The sequence below is a fragment of the Dermacentor variabilis genome, unplaced genomic scaffold (assembly GCF_050947875.1).
Source record: "Dermacentor variabilis isolate Ectoservices unplaced genomic scaffold, ASM5094787v1 scaffold_12, whole genome shotgun sequence".
Taxonomy (NCBI): domain Eukaryota; kingdom Metazoa; phylum Arthropoda; class Arachnida; order Ixodida; family Ixodidae; genus Dermacentor; species Dermacentor variabilis.
In genome coordinates this window covers 8,756,784-8,772,641 of record NW_027460280.1, presented here as the reverse complement: position 1 = coordinate 8,772,641, position 15,858 = coordinate 8,756,784, and the positions used below count along the sequence as shown (strand labels likewise).

The 15,858-nt window shown below is 45.5% G+C and overlaps 1 protein-coding gene across 6 annotated transcripts in view; it reads right to left on the bottom strand.

Annotated features, from left to right (window-relative positions):
- Unc-115a (actin binding LIM protein Uncoordinated 115a) overlaps positions 1-15,858 on the bottom strand; it is a 593,933-nt gene that overhangs the window by 331,695 nt on the left and 246,380 nt on the right. For all 6 annotated transcript variants that reach the window (XM_075676601.1, XM_075676603.1, XM_075676600.1 and 3 more), the window contains one exon: positions 6,202-6,295. In XM_075676601.1, coding sequence (XP_075532716.1) covers positions 6,202-6,295 — 94 coding nt within the window. The remainder of the gene's footprint in view (positions 1-6,201; positions 6,296-15,858) is intronic.

The following is a 15,858-nucleotide window of genomic DNA, read 5'->3' as shown; positions in this document are numbered from 1 at the left end:
ACACTACTAACCAGGTCATTGAGGAACGCCTTTAGCCATCATTGAGACCAAAATGTACACCGCAACCACAGAACTGTCAGCCTTTATCATTCCTGCTCGCTAACATTCGAAGTGTTGTTCCCAAGCGTGATGCCCTGTGCAGTCTAATAGGCTCATCTTCTTGCGATGTCTTACTACTAACAGAAACATGGCTTAACACATCAATCGGTGATACCGAAATTCTCCCTTACCTCTCGCATTTTGACATTTTTCGGAAAGATAGACCCAATAACTCGCGCGGTGGGGGTGTATTAATCGCCACTAAACGTAACCTACATTGTTCACTTGTAAACCTCTCTTCACAACTGGAAATGATTTGGATTCAATGCATTGCTACACACCCGCACATTCTGGTTGGTATTTGCTATCGGTCCCCTAGTACCAACAGTTCTTTCACGCCTTCACTTCATGAAGCCTTAAATACGTTAACTAAAACATATCCTAACAGTCCTGTCCTTCTGTTTGGCGATTTTAGTTTTCCAACTATTGATTGGTCCGATCCTGCCTCTACATTATCTAAAACCAGCCCCGGTAGTGGCTTCTTAAACACGTGTATGACATTCGGCTTAACGCAGCTCGTCACTGACTCAACACGCGTCACTGCTCACTCGTCCAACGTTTTAGATCTTGTATTAACAACTCACCCTGATAACTTTACCCCTGTCACCTTATTGCGCTGTTTGAGCGACCACCTGACAGTACATGTTTCGTTTCGTTGCAATGTACTAAAGAAACAAAAAAATCGGAAAACACTTACGCTCTATGATAAAGGGGACTATGTCAGCATGAACCGAGAATTATCTGAGTACTTCGATACGTTCGCCGCTAACTTTCAACTAAATTCTCTCGAGTCGAACTGGCTGCTTTTCAAATCAGAGGTGCATCGCCTTATACGTCTTTACATCCCCACCATTACAATAACAGAAAGAACAACATCACCATGGTTTAATGTATCCCTCAAACGACTAAACAATAAGAAGAAACGGTTGTTTCGACAAGCCAAACGATCTAATTCTTCTTGCACATGGCAGAAGTATTACGCAGTCGAGAAAGAATATGACAAGTTAACCTCTCAAACTAAACACAAGTTTCTTTCTACCACTTTACCAGCTATGCTACAAACTAACCCGAAGCGATTTTGGAAAACTATTAATCCTAATCAGCGGAATGAGATATCACTTATCAATAGCTCCGGACTCCCGATCCCTGAGACTGAGGCTGCGGATCTTCTTAACAGAACATTTAGTTCAGTTTTTACTAATGAATTACTTGATGGCTTGCCCGATCCACCATACTTCGCATATCCGCTCATGCAAAATATCACATTCGATCCCATCGGCATTGTCAAAGTAATTGAATCATTGAAGAACTCGTCATCTACAGCAGTAGACGGTATCAATGCCAAAGTTCTAAAAAATACTAAACATGTGTGTAGCCTGTTTTTATCACTCATATTCCAGGAATCTCTTAACAGCGCTTCAATTCCACATGACTGGCAGGTGGGCAAGGTCATCCCAGTCTTCAAGAAAGGAAGCCGATCATCACCGAGTAACTACCGCCCTATTTCCATAACAAGCGTGTCTTGTAAAATAATGGAACACATTTTATACTCGCATATTGCTAACTTCCTAACATCCGTCAATTTTTTCCACCCAAGTCAACACGGTTTCCGCAAAAATTATTCCTGTGACACTCAACTTGCTCTTTTCTTGCACGACTTACATTTAAACCTAGATCGTAACATCCCGACTGACGCAATATTTTTAGATTTCGAAAAAGCATTCGATAAGGTCCCTCATGGTCGTCTCTTAATAAAGTTATCGCGTCTTAACATTCATCCTTGTGTTCTAAGCTGGATTCGAGGGTTTTTAATTAACCGAGAGCAATTCGTATACGCTAACTCACACTCTTCATCCTTAACACCCGTGCTTTCAGGCGTACCTCAAGGTACCGTACTTGGTCCCCTCCTTTTCTTAATATACATCAATGACCTACCTTGTAATATTTCTTCTCATATCCGACTCTTCGCTGATGATTGTGTGGTTTACCGAGCAGTTACTAACCCCAGCGACCATTTGGCGTTACAAAATGACCTATCGCGCATACAAAACTGGTGTACCACTTGGCTCATGTCATTAAATGTTGCTAAAACCGTATTAATGTCTATTCATCGTCGCCGTAACTACGTTATCCCTAATTATAGCATCAATAACACGCAGATTGCAACAACGGATTCATTCAAATATCTTGGTGTGTACATCTCGCGTGACTTAACTTGGACCTGTCATGTTAACCACATAATAAACTCTGCTAATCGTACTCTAGGTTATCTACGCCGTAACCTCTTCCTCGCTCCTCCCTCTATTAAACAACTTGCTTTTCTAACCTTTGTGCGGCCTAAGCTCGAGTATGCCGAAGCTATTTTTGACCCCCACCACAATAACCTTATTAAAGCCCTCGAGTCGGTTCAGAACCGCGCGACACGATTTATCCTGTCAACTTATTCATACAATACAAGCATCTCGGCACTAAAAGCCCAAATAAACCTACCCTCTCTAGCCTCACGCCGTAGAATAGCCCGTCTTAATCTTTTTCATAAATTCTTTCATTCCTTGCCTTTTGACAACCCGTACATAAAAAGAGCGCATCGCATTGCCCGCACCAGTCACTCTAATACAGTATATCCCCCACAAGCCCATACCGTTACTTTTCAGCAATCATTTTTTCTGCGCACAACACGAGACTGGAATGGCCTGCCCGCCGAAGTTGCCACTATCATCGACCCACTTGCATTCAAGCGACTCATCGGAAATATCTCTTTGTAATTTGTAGTATCTCTTTGTCACTAACTCCCCACTCCCTCATGTAATGTCTCAACAGAGACCTTTGAGGAAATGAATAAATAAATAAATAAATAAATTATAATAAAGCTAAAACAGCTTCTTGCGTGCTATTTTAGTAGAAAATTAATCATTGTGACAGAAGAAACGTTAATTGCCTGGCTCTCCGAGAACGATGCCAATCCAAGTCTCATTATACAGGCATTCCCATGTATACCACAGCACAGCAGCGCCAGATTTCCCTCTAGGATTATAATATAGTGAGAAACTCTATGGGCAGGGGTATACGCAATGTGCACATGTATTTCTGCTAGACACTTGGCACAACAAACAGAGCCTCTGGTCATCAATGAGTGGCCAAAAGCAGGTGATAATAAGGTAGAAAAGCTCAAATGTGAAATGTAGTCAGCCTGGGGTTCAAGCAAAGCCAACCCAGAACAGAACGAATTCCATCATGGAGACTCAACTTGAACCATCCGATCCGTCTTCCAACTATCAATACATTTATGAACAAAATATAATGCCACATGCTAAAAACAAAACAAAACAAAACGAAAATATTACTTAATTGGGCCTAATATCAACCCTACACGCGCAAGACAACATTAATGCATCTCTAAAGCGCACTTGCACTCCTTCACGAGTCTCACTCATACCCTTTGAAATTATGAATATTTTTTGAAAGCAAACAGTGCCAACTATGGGAGAAAACAACAAAACAGTAAACTGACTACCAATTGAAATGCTTATACGATTTCAAGGGGAAGAGAATAACGATGCCAGTTGGAAACAGAATGCCTACCTTAATCGCAAAGTTTTCTCTGCCACTCAGTCCTAACACACGAGATGACAGGTGTGTTCAGGTGTCTCGTAGGTGCACTGTCAGGGCAGCATATGCTCCTTCATTCTCAACCCAACAGTTCCCAATTTTTGCACCGCAAACATGTTTTATCAACATAAGCTTAAGCCTGATTTCTCCCCAAAGTTTGCCCCTTTTGTAAAGGACAACAATAACTGCACACGCTATGAAACAGACACTGCCCACCTTGCGTAAGCATTTCAAGTGCCACGAAAACTCCATTGTTATAACCGATAATTGTTACAACCAGGTTGCATGAAAAAAATCAAAAATAGGGGGATGGCAGAGGTGTTGCGAGAAAACTGTAATGGCGGGGAGGCCAGTGCCTCTGCCCACCAGCTTCCTCCATCCGGCTACTGATTGCGTTCACTCGTTTAACTGCTTCCTGGGTGCTCCAATCCTCTGTAACAAGCCGCGGCTGTTGGAGTTAAAGAATGGCACTGCTATAACAACGGCAAAGAGGGGTCACCGGTGGCTAGCAATATGCGATATGTGACCACAAAAGGGGCCTTTTAAAGAATGTGGGAAGGTTGCCATGGCAACCTGCAAGTTTCAAAAATCCATGAGGAGCCAGCAAGCAATCTGGGAGCAGCACAGCTGGCATGGTACATTCGTGTTCCAGAGGGTGGCATGGCATAGAGCTATCGGCGCAGCTCATTTGTGTTCAGAGGGGTGGAAGGGTGACGGGAGAGAGGCGCACGGAGAAGGCTGGAAAATGAGTGCGCAGCATCTGTTGGAGCAGTGGGCAATCATTCAGCGGCTCAAATTTCTAGTTTTTTTTTCTTCTCAAGGATTCCGCATTTCTCTACCGTTCGGCAAAGACACCCAGCAGCCAGACTTCATAACCAATAATGCGGCATCATGGCATTGTAGTAAGCAGGTTATTTCACCATGGAAAACATCCAAAAGTTGACGGTGCAGCAGCTTCTCATTGTTATAACAGATATATTGCTAAAACCGGTACCATTATAAGTGGGTTCGACTGTATTACAGTCGAACCCACTTACAGCAGCATTCAAGTGCCCCTTACCACTTACTACAATGTTCCCATGCTGCATTATTTATTTATTTATTTACTTATTTATTTACAAATACTGCTATCTCATTTAGAGACATGGCAGAGGTGGGTTAGATAACTTATGAACACAAAATGTCAATAATAAAATAACGGTTAAATCTGGCTACTGGATGTCTGTGCCAAAAGGAAAAGGAATGTGAAATCATGGGGAAAAAAACTCAAGCAGTGGCAGCCCCCATCCCTATGTTATGGCCAGCCTCATGCACCAATCTGCCGTCTCCCTTCCAATCCAGCAAAACATGAATAAACAGCACAGAGAGGTGGAAGGAAGATGGGAGTAAGACACACGGAGGCTAGCCATGCGCAAAGGCTTTTTCATTACTTTTCCTTTTGGCGCAGACACCCAGTAGCCAGATTTAACCAAGTATACTCAGCAGTTTATTTTACCACAGAACACATACAAAGCTTCACAGTACTGCAGATGCTCACTGTTATATCTGATATATTGTTAAAACTAATATTGTTATAAGTGGGTTCAACTGTATTCATATGTAAATACGATATACTTTTTTTGTGAGGCGCTCAAGCAAAAACCCGCATATGCAATATATTACACGCCTGCCAACCTGAGTGAATAACACCTTATTGCTTTTTTACTCGCCACTTTTAGAAGAATGTGATAATGGCCCATTAGGTCACGTTTCTGGCACCTAAATAGCATGTCGAATTTCCTGCACTTCTAAATTGCAATAGTATGCAAGGAAGCGAATACAGCACTGACACTGTTTCGAACTGCAAATGGAAGCTCTAACGTTTAGAGGATGTTTGCTTAACTATGTTCAAAGAAGGGTGGCAGATTGGACAGGCTGGTATTCCATCAATTTTTCTGGAAGAACAGGACAGCCATAGAGGGTGGACACAGAAATGCACACAATGCATAATACGATGCTTGTGCACAAGGAAAAGCATCTACATTTTTGCGAAGCAAGCATGTCCATGTGCACTATTAAGCTCTTCTTTTTGCTGTGTTAAATAAGTGCAGAGAACAAAAAGAACACATCTCCAATGGTTGTTTTAGTTTATGTGGTTTCTTTTCAAATTATAAATAATGCCTGCCAATGAATATATGTATGGGTTAGTCACATGTTCGCATGAATTTATTGTGTTTGGCATCCAAGAAGATACCACTGCCTCCGATAATAGATTAAGTTTGCAAATTACCAAAAGTATTCTCAAATATGGGCTGGCAAACAGCGAAGAAAGAAAAAGAAATCTGATTTCTGTGCGATTTCCATCTTTAAAAGTGACACCCAATTGTTTATATAAGCTAAAACGATGTGTTATCCCAGGGAGTCAGTCAGCGATACCCCTAAAGCCCCAACATTCAACAGTATTTTCACCTTAATGAAGAATTCCTCATACAAAACAGTGTATGACAAACATACCTGCAACACTTTGCCAGAGATAAACCGATCACAATGTGCACACTTGACACCGAACTGCTTTTGGTAGTCTTTTTCACAGTAGGGTTGACCTTCCCTGAAAATTAAAGGGAAAAGTGCACTGTACGTGACATCCTCACCAACAAACAAGCAAGCAGGCCAATAAACCAACCACTTGACTTGTAGGAAAAGGCAGCAATTGTTCTATTACACTTCAAGGCTCAGTGAAAATGGCAGCAGCATATGGTATTGTTTTAGCAGCTCTGACAGCACAACTTTCCTGCCTGAAGTGAACGTAATCGGCAAGAAAAACTGCTCTTTTTGACACTCGGTAACCTGTCGCCACAAGAGATTTAACCCCTTCCATGCCTTGGACGAGCCGAATTCGTCCACACATTCCTGGTAAAAGCGGCCAAGAATAAGCTCATCTTGTCAACTGTACTTTCAATTTTCTCGCAGTGTCATGGATCAACATGGTTTCATCTCAGTGCTTTGTAGAGCTTTTGGTAGACAGCAGCACGCAATTCATGGGGCAGCACAAGCAGAAGTGAATTCACGCTTTTTGAGGAAGTAAAGGCATGTTGGCAACTGGGGTCCTCAAAAATAATTTTGCCCTTCTTGGTCAGAATTGGGGATAATAGCATGGTATGAAAGGGGTTAACTCAATGTACCACATGAAAAGTTCATGCTCATGGTGCTAATATTAACATGGATGCAAACATACAGAAAAACACACAGTATTCTTCTGGTTGCTTACATTTCCACACAATAGAGAGTTCATCTTAAGATATTTAAAAATACAGAACACAATACAGCAGAACCCCATTGATGTATTTCTTCAAAAACAGGAGGAATACAAGATGATCCAAAGCCGCGAGACGACTTACCTCTCTCAGCATTCAGGGAAAACAGAGGGAAGGAGGGGGATGGAAATTCAAGACTGAGCAAAACGAGAACAAGGTGAAAGCGGGAGCCAACGTTTCGACAAGTGGACTTGTTGAAATGTTGGCTCCTGCATTCACCTTGTTCTCGTTTTGCTCATGTTCTCTCAAAATTGTTGCAGGCATGAAGTGCCTCACATTTCAGCCTCGATTCTTGCCATGCTTTGTTAATTGCATCATGTGCGATTTAGCCGAACAAACTATGTTACCATAGTGGACTAGTACACTGCATGAGTGCCATGGCAGCTTCAGAAAAGTATCCGTCACATGGCTCCAAAACAAGCCTGCCTAGTTAAATGTACGGAATGCTTCCTTGCCATTTTAAATACAAGCAATGCCTGAAATACCATGCCAAGTGCTTGTGTTTGGAATTTCCAGGGTATTTTTTAACAAAACTTATCAGCCATCACACAAAATGTGGAGGTTCATATAAACTGGTGGACTGCAGCAGAATGCTTTTTTTTTCTTGTCCACATAAAGGGCAACTCTGGCGATTTCTCGACACCAATGGAACTCTATGAAATTTGCCAAGTGCATTCTCCAGCCCACTTTCATCATTTCTTCAAAACGTAAGGCTTGAGAGTTGCACAGATTTCATATGAATTTTGTAAATTCTTTCGATCCACCTGTCTTGCCTACTTCTCACCTACTGGCCACACTGTACTGCGATGTAAAAGGTGGCATATATGCAGAGCATGCTGGGAATGAATGGCAGACAAAAGGGTTGAGGAGTGAGCTGTAGTGACAGTTCCTGTCCCAAAATAATGTTCTTTATGGAAAGGCACGATATGGATGGCAAGTGGTGTTGGCTGTACTAACATAGAGGGAGCATTTCAGGCGACCCCAGCTTCGCAGGACCGACGTATGGCGAACTGCTGATCGCCGACCATTGTGTTTTCAATGTGGCGAACCAGGGCACATTTATCGTTTTTGCCCTCATCACCAGGGTGGCATCCAGGAAATGTCACCTGCCACTCCACCACAGTTTCCAGAGAGACATCAACGCTTCGACGACAGTGTCACTCGGGAACAAGGCAGCTCAGCTAATCTCCGGTCACGCTCGCCGTCTCCGTTGCGTTATTCTTCGCCAAACTGTCGCAGTTTTGCCGACGTGGTAAGAGGCCGCTCTCCAAGCCCATGGCGGGGAAACTGAAATCAGCGACCGCCGAGGGGAAGATTGCAAGTCATCAAACCGCCAAAAGTCGCCCATTATTACTGAGAAACGAGCAGAGCAAGCCGGAGAAACGGAACGCCGACGAATTTGTGAGTGCCAACCTACTCTTAATGATTGATGGGCACGACGTGACAGCTTTAGTTGATACTGGCGCAGACTTTTCCATAATGAGTGAGCAGTTGGCAGACCGGCTTAAAGTCAAAATGCCATGGACGGGCCCTTATATTTGAAATTCCCGGGGCCAGATGATGACACCTACAGGAAAATGTACTGCATGACTCCAGATAAGCAATACAGCTTTTGTCGCAACTTTTATGATTTTAAAGGAGTGCTGCAGATCACTCATCCTTGTAATGGACTTCTTGGAGGAGTACGCCGCCATGGGACGGCGCATACGGGACGGCGAGATAACCTTATGAACTAGTACAGACACGAGCCACGACGAAGAGCGCCAACGTACATCGTTATGTGTCGCCGACAACGTCTACATACCACCACTATCATGCAGTCTTGTCTCCGCCAGTTGCAGAGAGAGAGAGAGTAAAACATCTGTATTAATAATATTTGAATGGTGAGAGCAGTGTGGGAGAAATGTTGAACAAGGATGGTGTAGCCGAACAATTAACTGCACTTCTGTTCCATTAGGGTGTTGCCATTGCTCGTGGTATCGTAAGCTTAATCGGTGGTCGCACCGCACAGAGGTACTTCCGGCAAATTTTACCAATGAATGCCAGCACATCAGTAAAGGCACCGCTGTGGCATACTTTGATGAAATTGACCACGTTCAACACTGCTTTGTTGTAAATGAGGAATCGACCACCGATACGATGCCACATGCACCTGTCGTCGACATTGACCCAGGTTTAGCGCTGCAACAGAAACAAAGTCTCTGGGAACTGCTTGACGATTTTAAGGACTGCTTCTCTACAACGTCCAGAGTGCGTCAAACACCACTGACGAAACACCGAATCATTACGGAGGAAACAGCAATACCCATCTGACAGCATCCGTATCGCGTGGCTGAGAAAGAGTGGGAGGCAATACAGCAGCAAGTCAAGAAAATGCTAGAAGATGTCATCCAGCCGTCAAAAAGCCCTTCGGCATCGCCCGTGGTACTCGTTAAGAAGAAGAATGGTAGCCTGCGGTTTTGTATCGATTATCGCAAGCTCAATCGGGTTACAAAAAAAGATGTGTATCCCTTACCACGCATCGACGATTCCCTCGACAGGCTACGGCATGCACGGTACTTCTCATCGATGGACTTAAAAAGTGGATACTGGCAAATAGAGGTCGATGAGCGGGATCACGAAAAGATTGCTTTTGTAACGCCTGATGGGCTCTATGAATTCAAAATTCTCCCTTTTGGTTTGTGTTCCGCCCCAGCCACGTTTCAAAGACTAATAAATACTGTTCTCTCAGACCTTAAGTGGAAGACTTGCTTAGTCTACCTATACGATGTCATTGTATATTCTGCCACATTTGATGAACATATCAGATGGCTACGGTCAGTTCTTCAAGCTATACGGTCCGCTGGGCTTACCTTAAAACCTGAAAAGTGCCATTTTGGCTATGAAGAACTACAGTTTTCGGCCACATAGTAAGTCACACAGGTGTCAGACCTGATCCTGAGAAAATCGCAGCTGTCGCAAAGTTTTCAAGGCCTACAGACAACAAGGCAGTCAGACGCTTCCTGCGCCTATGCACATATTACCGGCGATTTATTGCGGGTTTTGCGCACATTGCCTCACCGCTCACCTGCTTAAACCAGAGAAGATGTCATGTTTGTGTGAGGCGAGGAGCAGGAGGCGGCATTTAATGAGTTGCAGCACCTTCTACGAACTCTGCCTGTTCTTGCCCACTTTGACGTGGATGCGCCGACAATGATCCACACCGATGCCAGCAACATAGGTCTAGGCGCCGTGCTTGTTCAGCGGCAAGACGGCGCTGAGCGAGTCATCGCTTACGCAAGTAGAACATTGTCACGTGCTGAATCGAACAACTCCACCACCGAGTACCACATAGGCAGTTACCAAGTTCCGCCCGTACATATACGGCCGCCCACTTCAAGTTATAAGTGACCACATTTCTTTCTGTTGGTTGACCAACATGAAAGATCCATCTGCACGTTTGGCACGCTAGAGCCTACGGCTTCAAGAGTACGATATGACAGTGGTCTATAAATCGGGAAGGCAGCACTTAGACGCCGACTGCCTTTCCAGATCACCGATCGAGTCATCAGGCGGAGATGATGACGAATCCGCAGGTTTTTAAGGAGTTGCTGATGAGGCCACCATCTCTCAACAACAGCAAGAGGACCAGGAGCTCGCGTCACTAATTGATTTTTTAGAAGGCCGCACCACAAACAAGTCCGGATTGTTCTCAAGGCACCTGTCATCATTCTGTCTACGCAACAGTGTTCTTTTTAGGAGAAACTTCTTTTTAACAGGGAAGAGATACCTACTAGTCGTCCCTAAAACCCTCCGCAATGAAATTTTGCAGGCCTGTCACGATGAAGCTACCTCCGGTCACTTGGGCTACACAAGAACATTAGCACGGATCAAAGAGAAGTGTTACTGGCCACGGCTCGCAGCACAGGTGAAGTACTACGTTCGAATGTGCCTTGACTGTCAGCGACGAAAAGTGCCAGCTACGAAACCTGCCGGACTATTGCATTTGCACCGTTTGCACAAATTGGGATGGACCTTTTGGGCCCATTCCCAATATCTGCTGCTGGAAATAAGTGGTCATAGTCGCGACAGATTACCTCACGCGATATGCTGAAACCAAGAGACTTCCTAGCAGCACGGCAGCCAAGGCCACACAGTTCATCGAAAACGTCGTCCTGAGGCACAGTGCTCCAGCGGTCATCGTAACCAACGGGGGAACCGCATTCATGGCTGAACTTCTGCAAACTGTACTCACCCTCAGTGGCACGGCACACAGAAGGACGACAGCCTATCACCTGTAAAGCAATGGACTTACAAAGATTGGGACCAAATATTACCCTACGCAACGTTTGTTTACAATACGGCTCGGCAAGAAACAACAAGAATGACGCCATTCAGTCTCCTCCACGGTCGAGAGGTGACTACAATGCTGGATGCTATGCTTCCTCATGATTCCAGCAATTCCGAGACTGATGCCGCAGATTTTACAGAGCATGCCGAAGAAGCAAGGTAGCTCGCGCGCGTTCGCATAGCTAGCCAGCAAGACCGTGATGCCCGACGTTACAATCAACACCATCGATGCGTCTTCTACCAGCCCGGCCAGAGAGCCTGGGTTTTGGCTCCAGTACGCCGCCGAGGCCTCGCGGAGAAACTTCTGCGCCGATACTTCAGACTATACAAAGTTCTACGACGCCTTAGCGACGTCAACTATGAAGTCGTTCCTGACCACCCATCCTGCTTGAGGCGCTGTCAGGACCTGCCTGAGACTGTGCACGTGGTGTGCATGAAACCTTATTTTTCTGAATGACATGGACACTCTCTGGTTTGCTGGACACTGGATGCTACCCGCCGAGCATCGGGACGATGCTCCTTCTGGAGGGGGGCAAATGCCACGACGCCATCTGTGCCCAACCACGTTTACGATGAAAAAGACCACCTCGTGTGTGCAAGCGAGGCGCTAGAGAAGCCTGGAGTCAGCATTTGCCCTAATGCTCTCTATTAAATAGCGCTCTCCGCTACTGTCTCCAGTGAGCCGTGACAATATAATATACTCGCACCTCATTGAATTCCTTGAGTCCAATTCTTTCTTCAGTATTTATCAGCATGGATTCCGTAAAGCAGTTTAGTGCGAAATGCAATCGCTATGTTTTACTAACAATTTGTTTATTACTACGGATCATGACTTTGATACTGATTGCATATATTTAGATTTTGCTAAAGCATTTGACTGCGTCTCACACGATCTACTTATCTTCAAGCTTAATCAACTTAACATAGACCCCAATGTACTTACACGGATTAAGAAATTTCTCTAGCCATAGTCAGTATGTGACGGCTAACGACTTCTCTTCACCTAATTCTGCCGTAACATCTGGTGGTCCTGCAAGGGTCCGTTTTGGGCCCTCTGCTCTTCTTTATTTATATTAATGATCTTCCTACTTGCCTTCGTTCCTCAACTGTTCGACTGTTTGCAGATGTTTTCAAGCATCTATCAAAGAGGGGTCCCCGCCTAAAGATTGGAAAAGTGTTAACGTAGTACCTGTATTTAAAGGCGGCGACAAGACAGACAAAAAATTACAGACCTATTCCACTAATTGTAATCTCATGTAGGCTACTAGAGCATATAATTTATACCAACTTAACGAGTAACTTACAGAGCAACGGATTCTTTTGCCCCACACAAAATAGGTTTTGCCGGGGGTTCTTGTGTGACACTCAGCTAATCGAATTCTATATCGCATCATCAATAAATAACGGACACTAGGTTGACTGTGTATTTCTGGATTTTCAGAAAGCTTTTGACTCTGTTGCACATAACCTTCTAATGACAAAATTGTTTGCCATCAAAATTCCAGCATCATTGATGAAATGGCTCGAGGCATATCTGACTGGTAGAAAGCAGCGTGTTGTCCTTCAGGGACTGACCTCATCAGAGACTGAAGTCTTATCGGACGTTCCACAGGGGTCCGCCATGGGCCCCCTGGTATTTCCGATATTAATAAATGACATAGGAATGCATCTTTCCAGTCACATACGCCTGTATGCTGATGACTGTTGCATATATTGCGCCATTACGTCCCCTGCCGATTCAAGTATCTTACAAAATGACCTAACAGTGTCCCCGTGGTGTGACAGCTGGAGCATGAAACTAAACTCTGCCAAGAGCAATGTCATTCGCTTCACTAACACGAGGGTACTGCTTGTTAAAAATTGCTTTTTTAACACTGAACCATTGATTGAGGTAAGTGGTTGCAAGTACTTAGGCGTTGTCTTTAAAAATAATCTTTCTTGGAATGACCATATAGAGAGCGTGGCACCTAAGGCTAGTCGTATGTTAAATTTTCTAAAACAATTTCTGGAGAGCCCCCCATAAGGTAAAGGAAACGCTTTATTTAACAAACCTTCGTTCTATGTTAGAGTACAGCAGCTCTGCCTGGGACCCAGAGACAAGCACAGGCATTAATCAACTGGAACGAATACAAAAACGCGCCGACCGGTTGGTTACCGCCAACTATGATTTCACTCAGAGCTCACCACAAATACGTGTTAACTTTGGATGGCCACTTCTCGAGAACCGACGAAAATATTTACAACTTAAACTTTTCTTCAATACTTACACAGGCAAGATAGATAGCTAGATAGATAGATAGATAAACTTTATTAAAAGAATAATCACAAAAACCGCTAATGGTCGGGGCCCCTAGTCCAGGGCTCCGCTGGCTCTTGCCATCTTCTCAGCTCTCTGTATCAGCTTGAGCTGGTCGTCGAGGGCCGAGCTAGACAGCAGTGCCTCCCATTGTTCCCTCATGGTGTTCGTGTCTGGGTGTTCTATGTTGTGTAGTGTGCACTCCCACGTAATGTGGTATAGGGTTGGTGTGGCCCCACACCACGGGCATTGGTCCCTGTAGGCTGTGGGGTGTATCCGATGTAATATGTGTAGGTTCGTATAAGTGACTGTCTGGAGCCTACGCCAGGCAGCAGCATCAGGCAGCAGCGTCTTTAGATTTCTATGGGGTGGTGGATATCACAAGCGATGCCCTCTGTGGTAGTTCACAATGGCTGAATACTCGAGGTCGACAGGGTCCAGGTCTTGTGCAGCCGGCATGATGAGTGCTCAGTTATGTACGAATCCTTGAGCTGCTCTGTCGGCCTGCAGGTTGCCCGTGATGCCAGTGTGGCCCGGTATCCAGATGATGGTTTGGGTGGTAGAGTCCTCAGGATCCCCCTTGAGTATTCGGGCGAGGACTTGTGCAGCAGGTCTTCCAATTCTTCCCTGTAGGAAGCTGCAGCAGGCCTGTTCGGAATCCATGAAGATCGTCAGTGGTTGGTTTGCGTGTAGGCCCTTGCCGATGGCTAACGCGATGGCCAGCTCTTCGGCTTCTGCAATCGTGCAGGGGCAGGTCGCAGCGGAGGTAACGTGGCCTCGGTGGTCGCATGCCACTGCCACTGCACCCTTGTTGTTCATCCCATACATGGCGGCGTCCGTAAAACGGGCCGTGGTATTGAACCTGAACGCCTGCTCCATGTACTGGGCCCTTGCTTTCCTCCTGCCTGAGTGTAGGTTAGGGTCCATGTTGCATAGCATCGGGGCAATGTGAAACCTGTCCTGGACGTGACGAGGTATCAAGCAGGTTTCTTGGGTTCGTATTGTTATAGCTGGGAACTCCAAGGTTTGTAGGACGTGCCGGCCGGTGCGAGTCCGCGCAAGTCTGTTGTTGTGAGCCGTAAAGGGCTTCTGTCAGTTCGCTGAGGGTGTTATGCAACCCTAGCGCCAATAATTTTTCTGTCAATGTACTCATTGGCGGGCGGAGAGCGGTCTTGAAAGCCATCCTCAAGTGTGTCAGCCTGCTTCGTCTCTGGACTGTGTGAGGAGGTAGTAGGGCAGGCTGTATGTGATTCTGCTCATCACCAGGCTTCTGAACAGTTGGAGGGTGTCCCTTTCCTTCATGCCTCTTTTCTTGGATGTTACGCGGGAGATCATGCGTGATATCACCTTGACACTGGTTTGAAGTAGTGTAAGGGTGTGTGTGGCCCGCTAGTTGGACTGCAGCCACATGCCCAGCACCCTAAGCAATAGCTTCTCTGGTATGAGGCCCCCGTTGAGGCGTACCTCAAGTCTTCTTGTTGGGTATGTGGGGACTGTATTTACCTCGGCCTCGATAGACTCGTAGGAGCTCAGATTTCTCGGGGGAGCATTGTAGTCCCGTTGGCTGGCGTATTCTTGGACGAGATTTGCTGCAGTTTGCAGCCGTTCTTCTTTTTCAACGAGGGACCCTGTTGTGGTCCATAGTATCATGTCGTCTGCATAGATTGCGTGGTGAAGACCTGCTACGTCCTGCAGTTTGCTTACGAGGCCGATCATGGCGTTGAACAGCATGGGAGAGATGACAGCACCTTGTCGTGAGCCCTTGTTGGGAGGGTGGTACACTGGAGTCTGGATCTCTCCCATTTTCAGCTCTGCCGTGCGGTTGCTCACGAAGCTCTGAACATACTTGTACGTTCGCCCGCCGCAGTTGGTGTTGGTCAGCCCTTCTAGGAGGACGTGTTCGCCGCTGCGGGAAAAGTTGCCGAGGACTTCTTCCTTGATTTGGAGTAGCACATCTTGTGTGGACAGGCCTGTGCGGAAACCGAACATGGTGTCCTGCAGGTGTTTGTTATCTTCCAAGTGTCTCTGTAGTCTCGTGTGTATAATTTTTTCGTACACCTCGACGAGGCAGGACGTGAGCGACATTGGTCCGAGGTTTTCAATTGACAATTTCTTGCCTGGTTTGGAGATCATAATTATTCGTGCCTGTTTCCACATCGCTGGCATCGTACCTTGTTCCCAGTGTTGGTTGAGAAAGGCCGTGAGCGCGAGATAGACTTGTCGCTCAGGTTT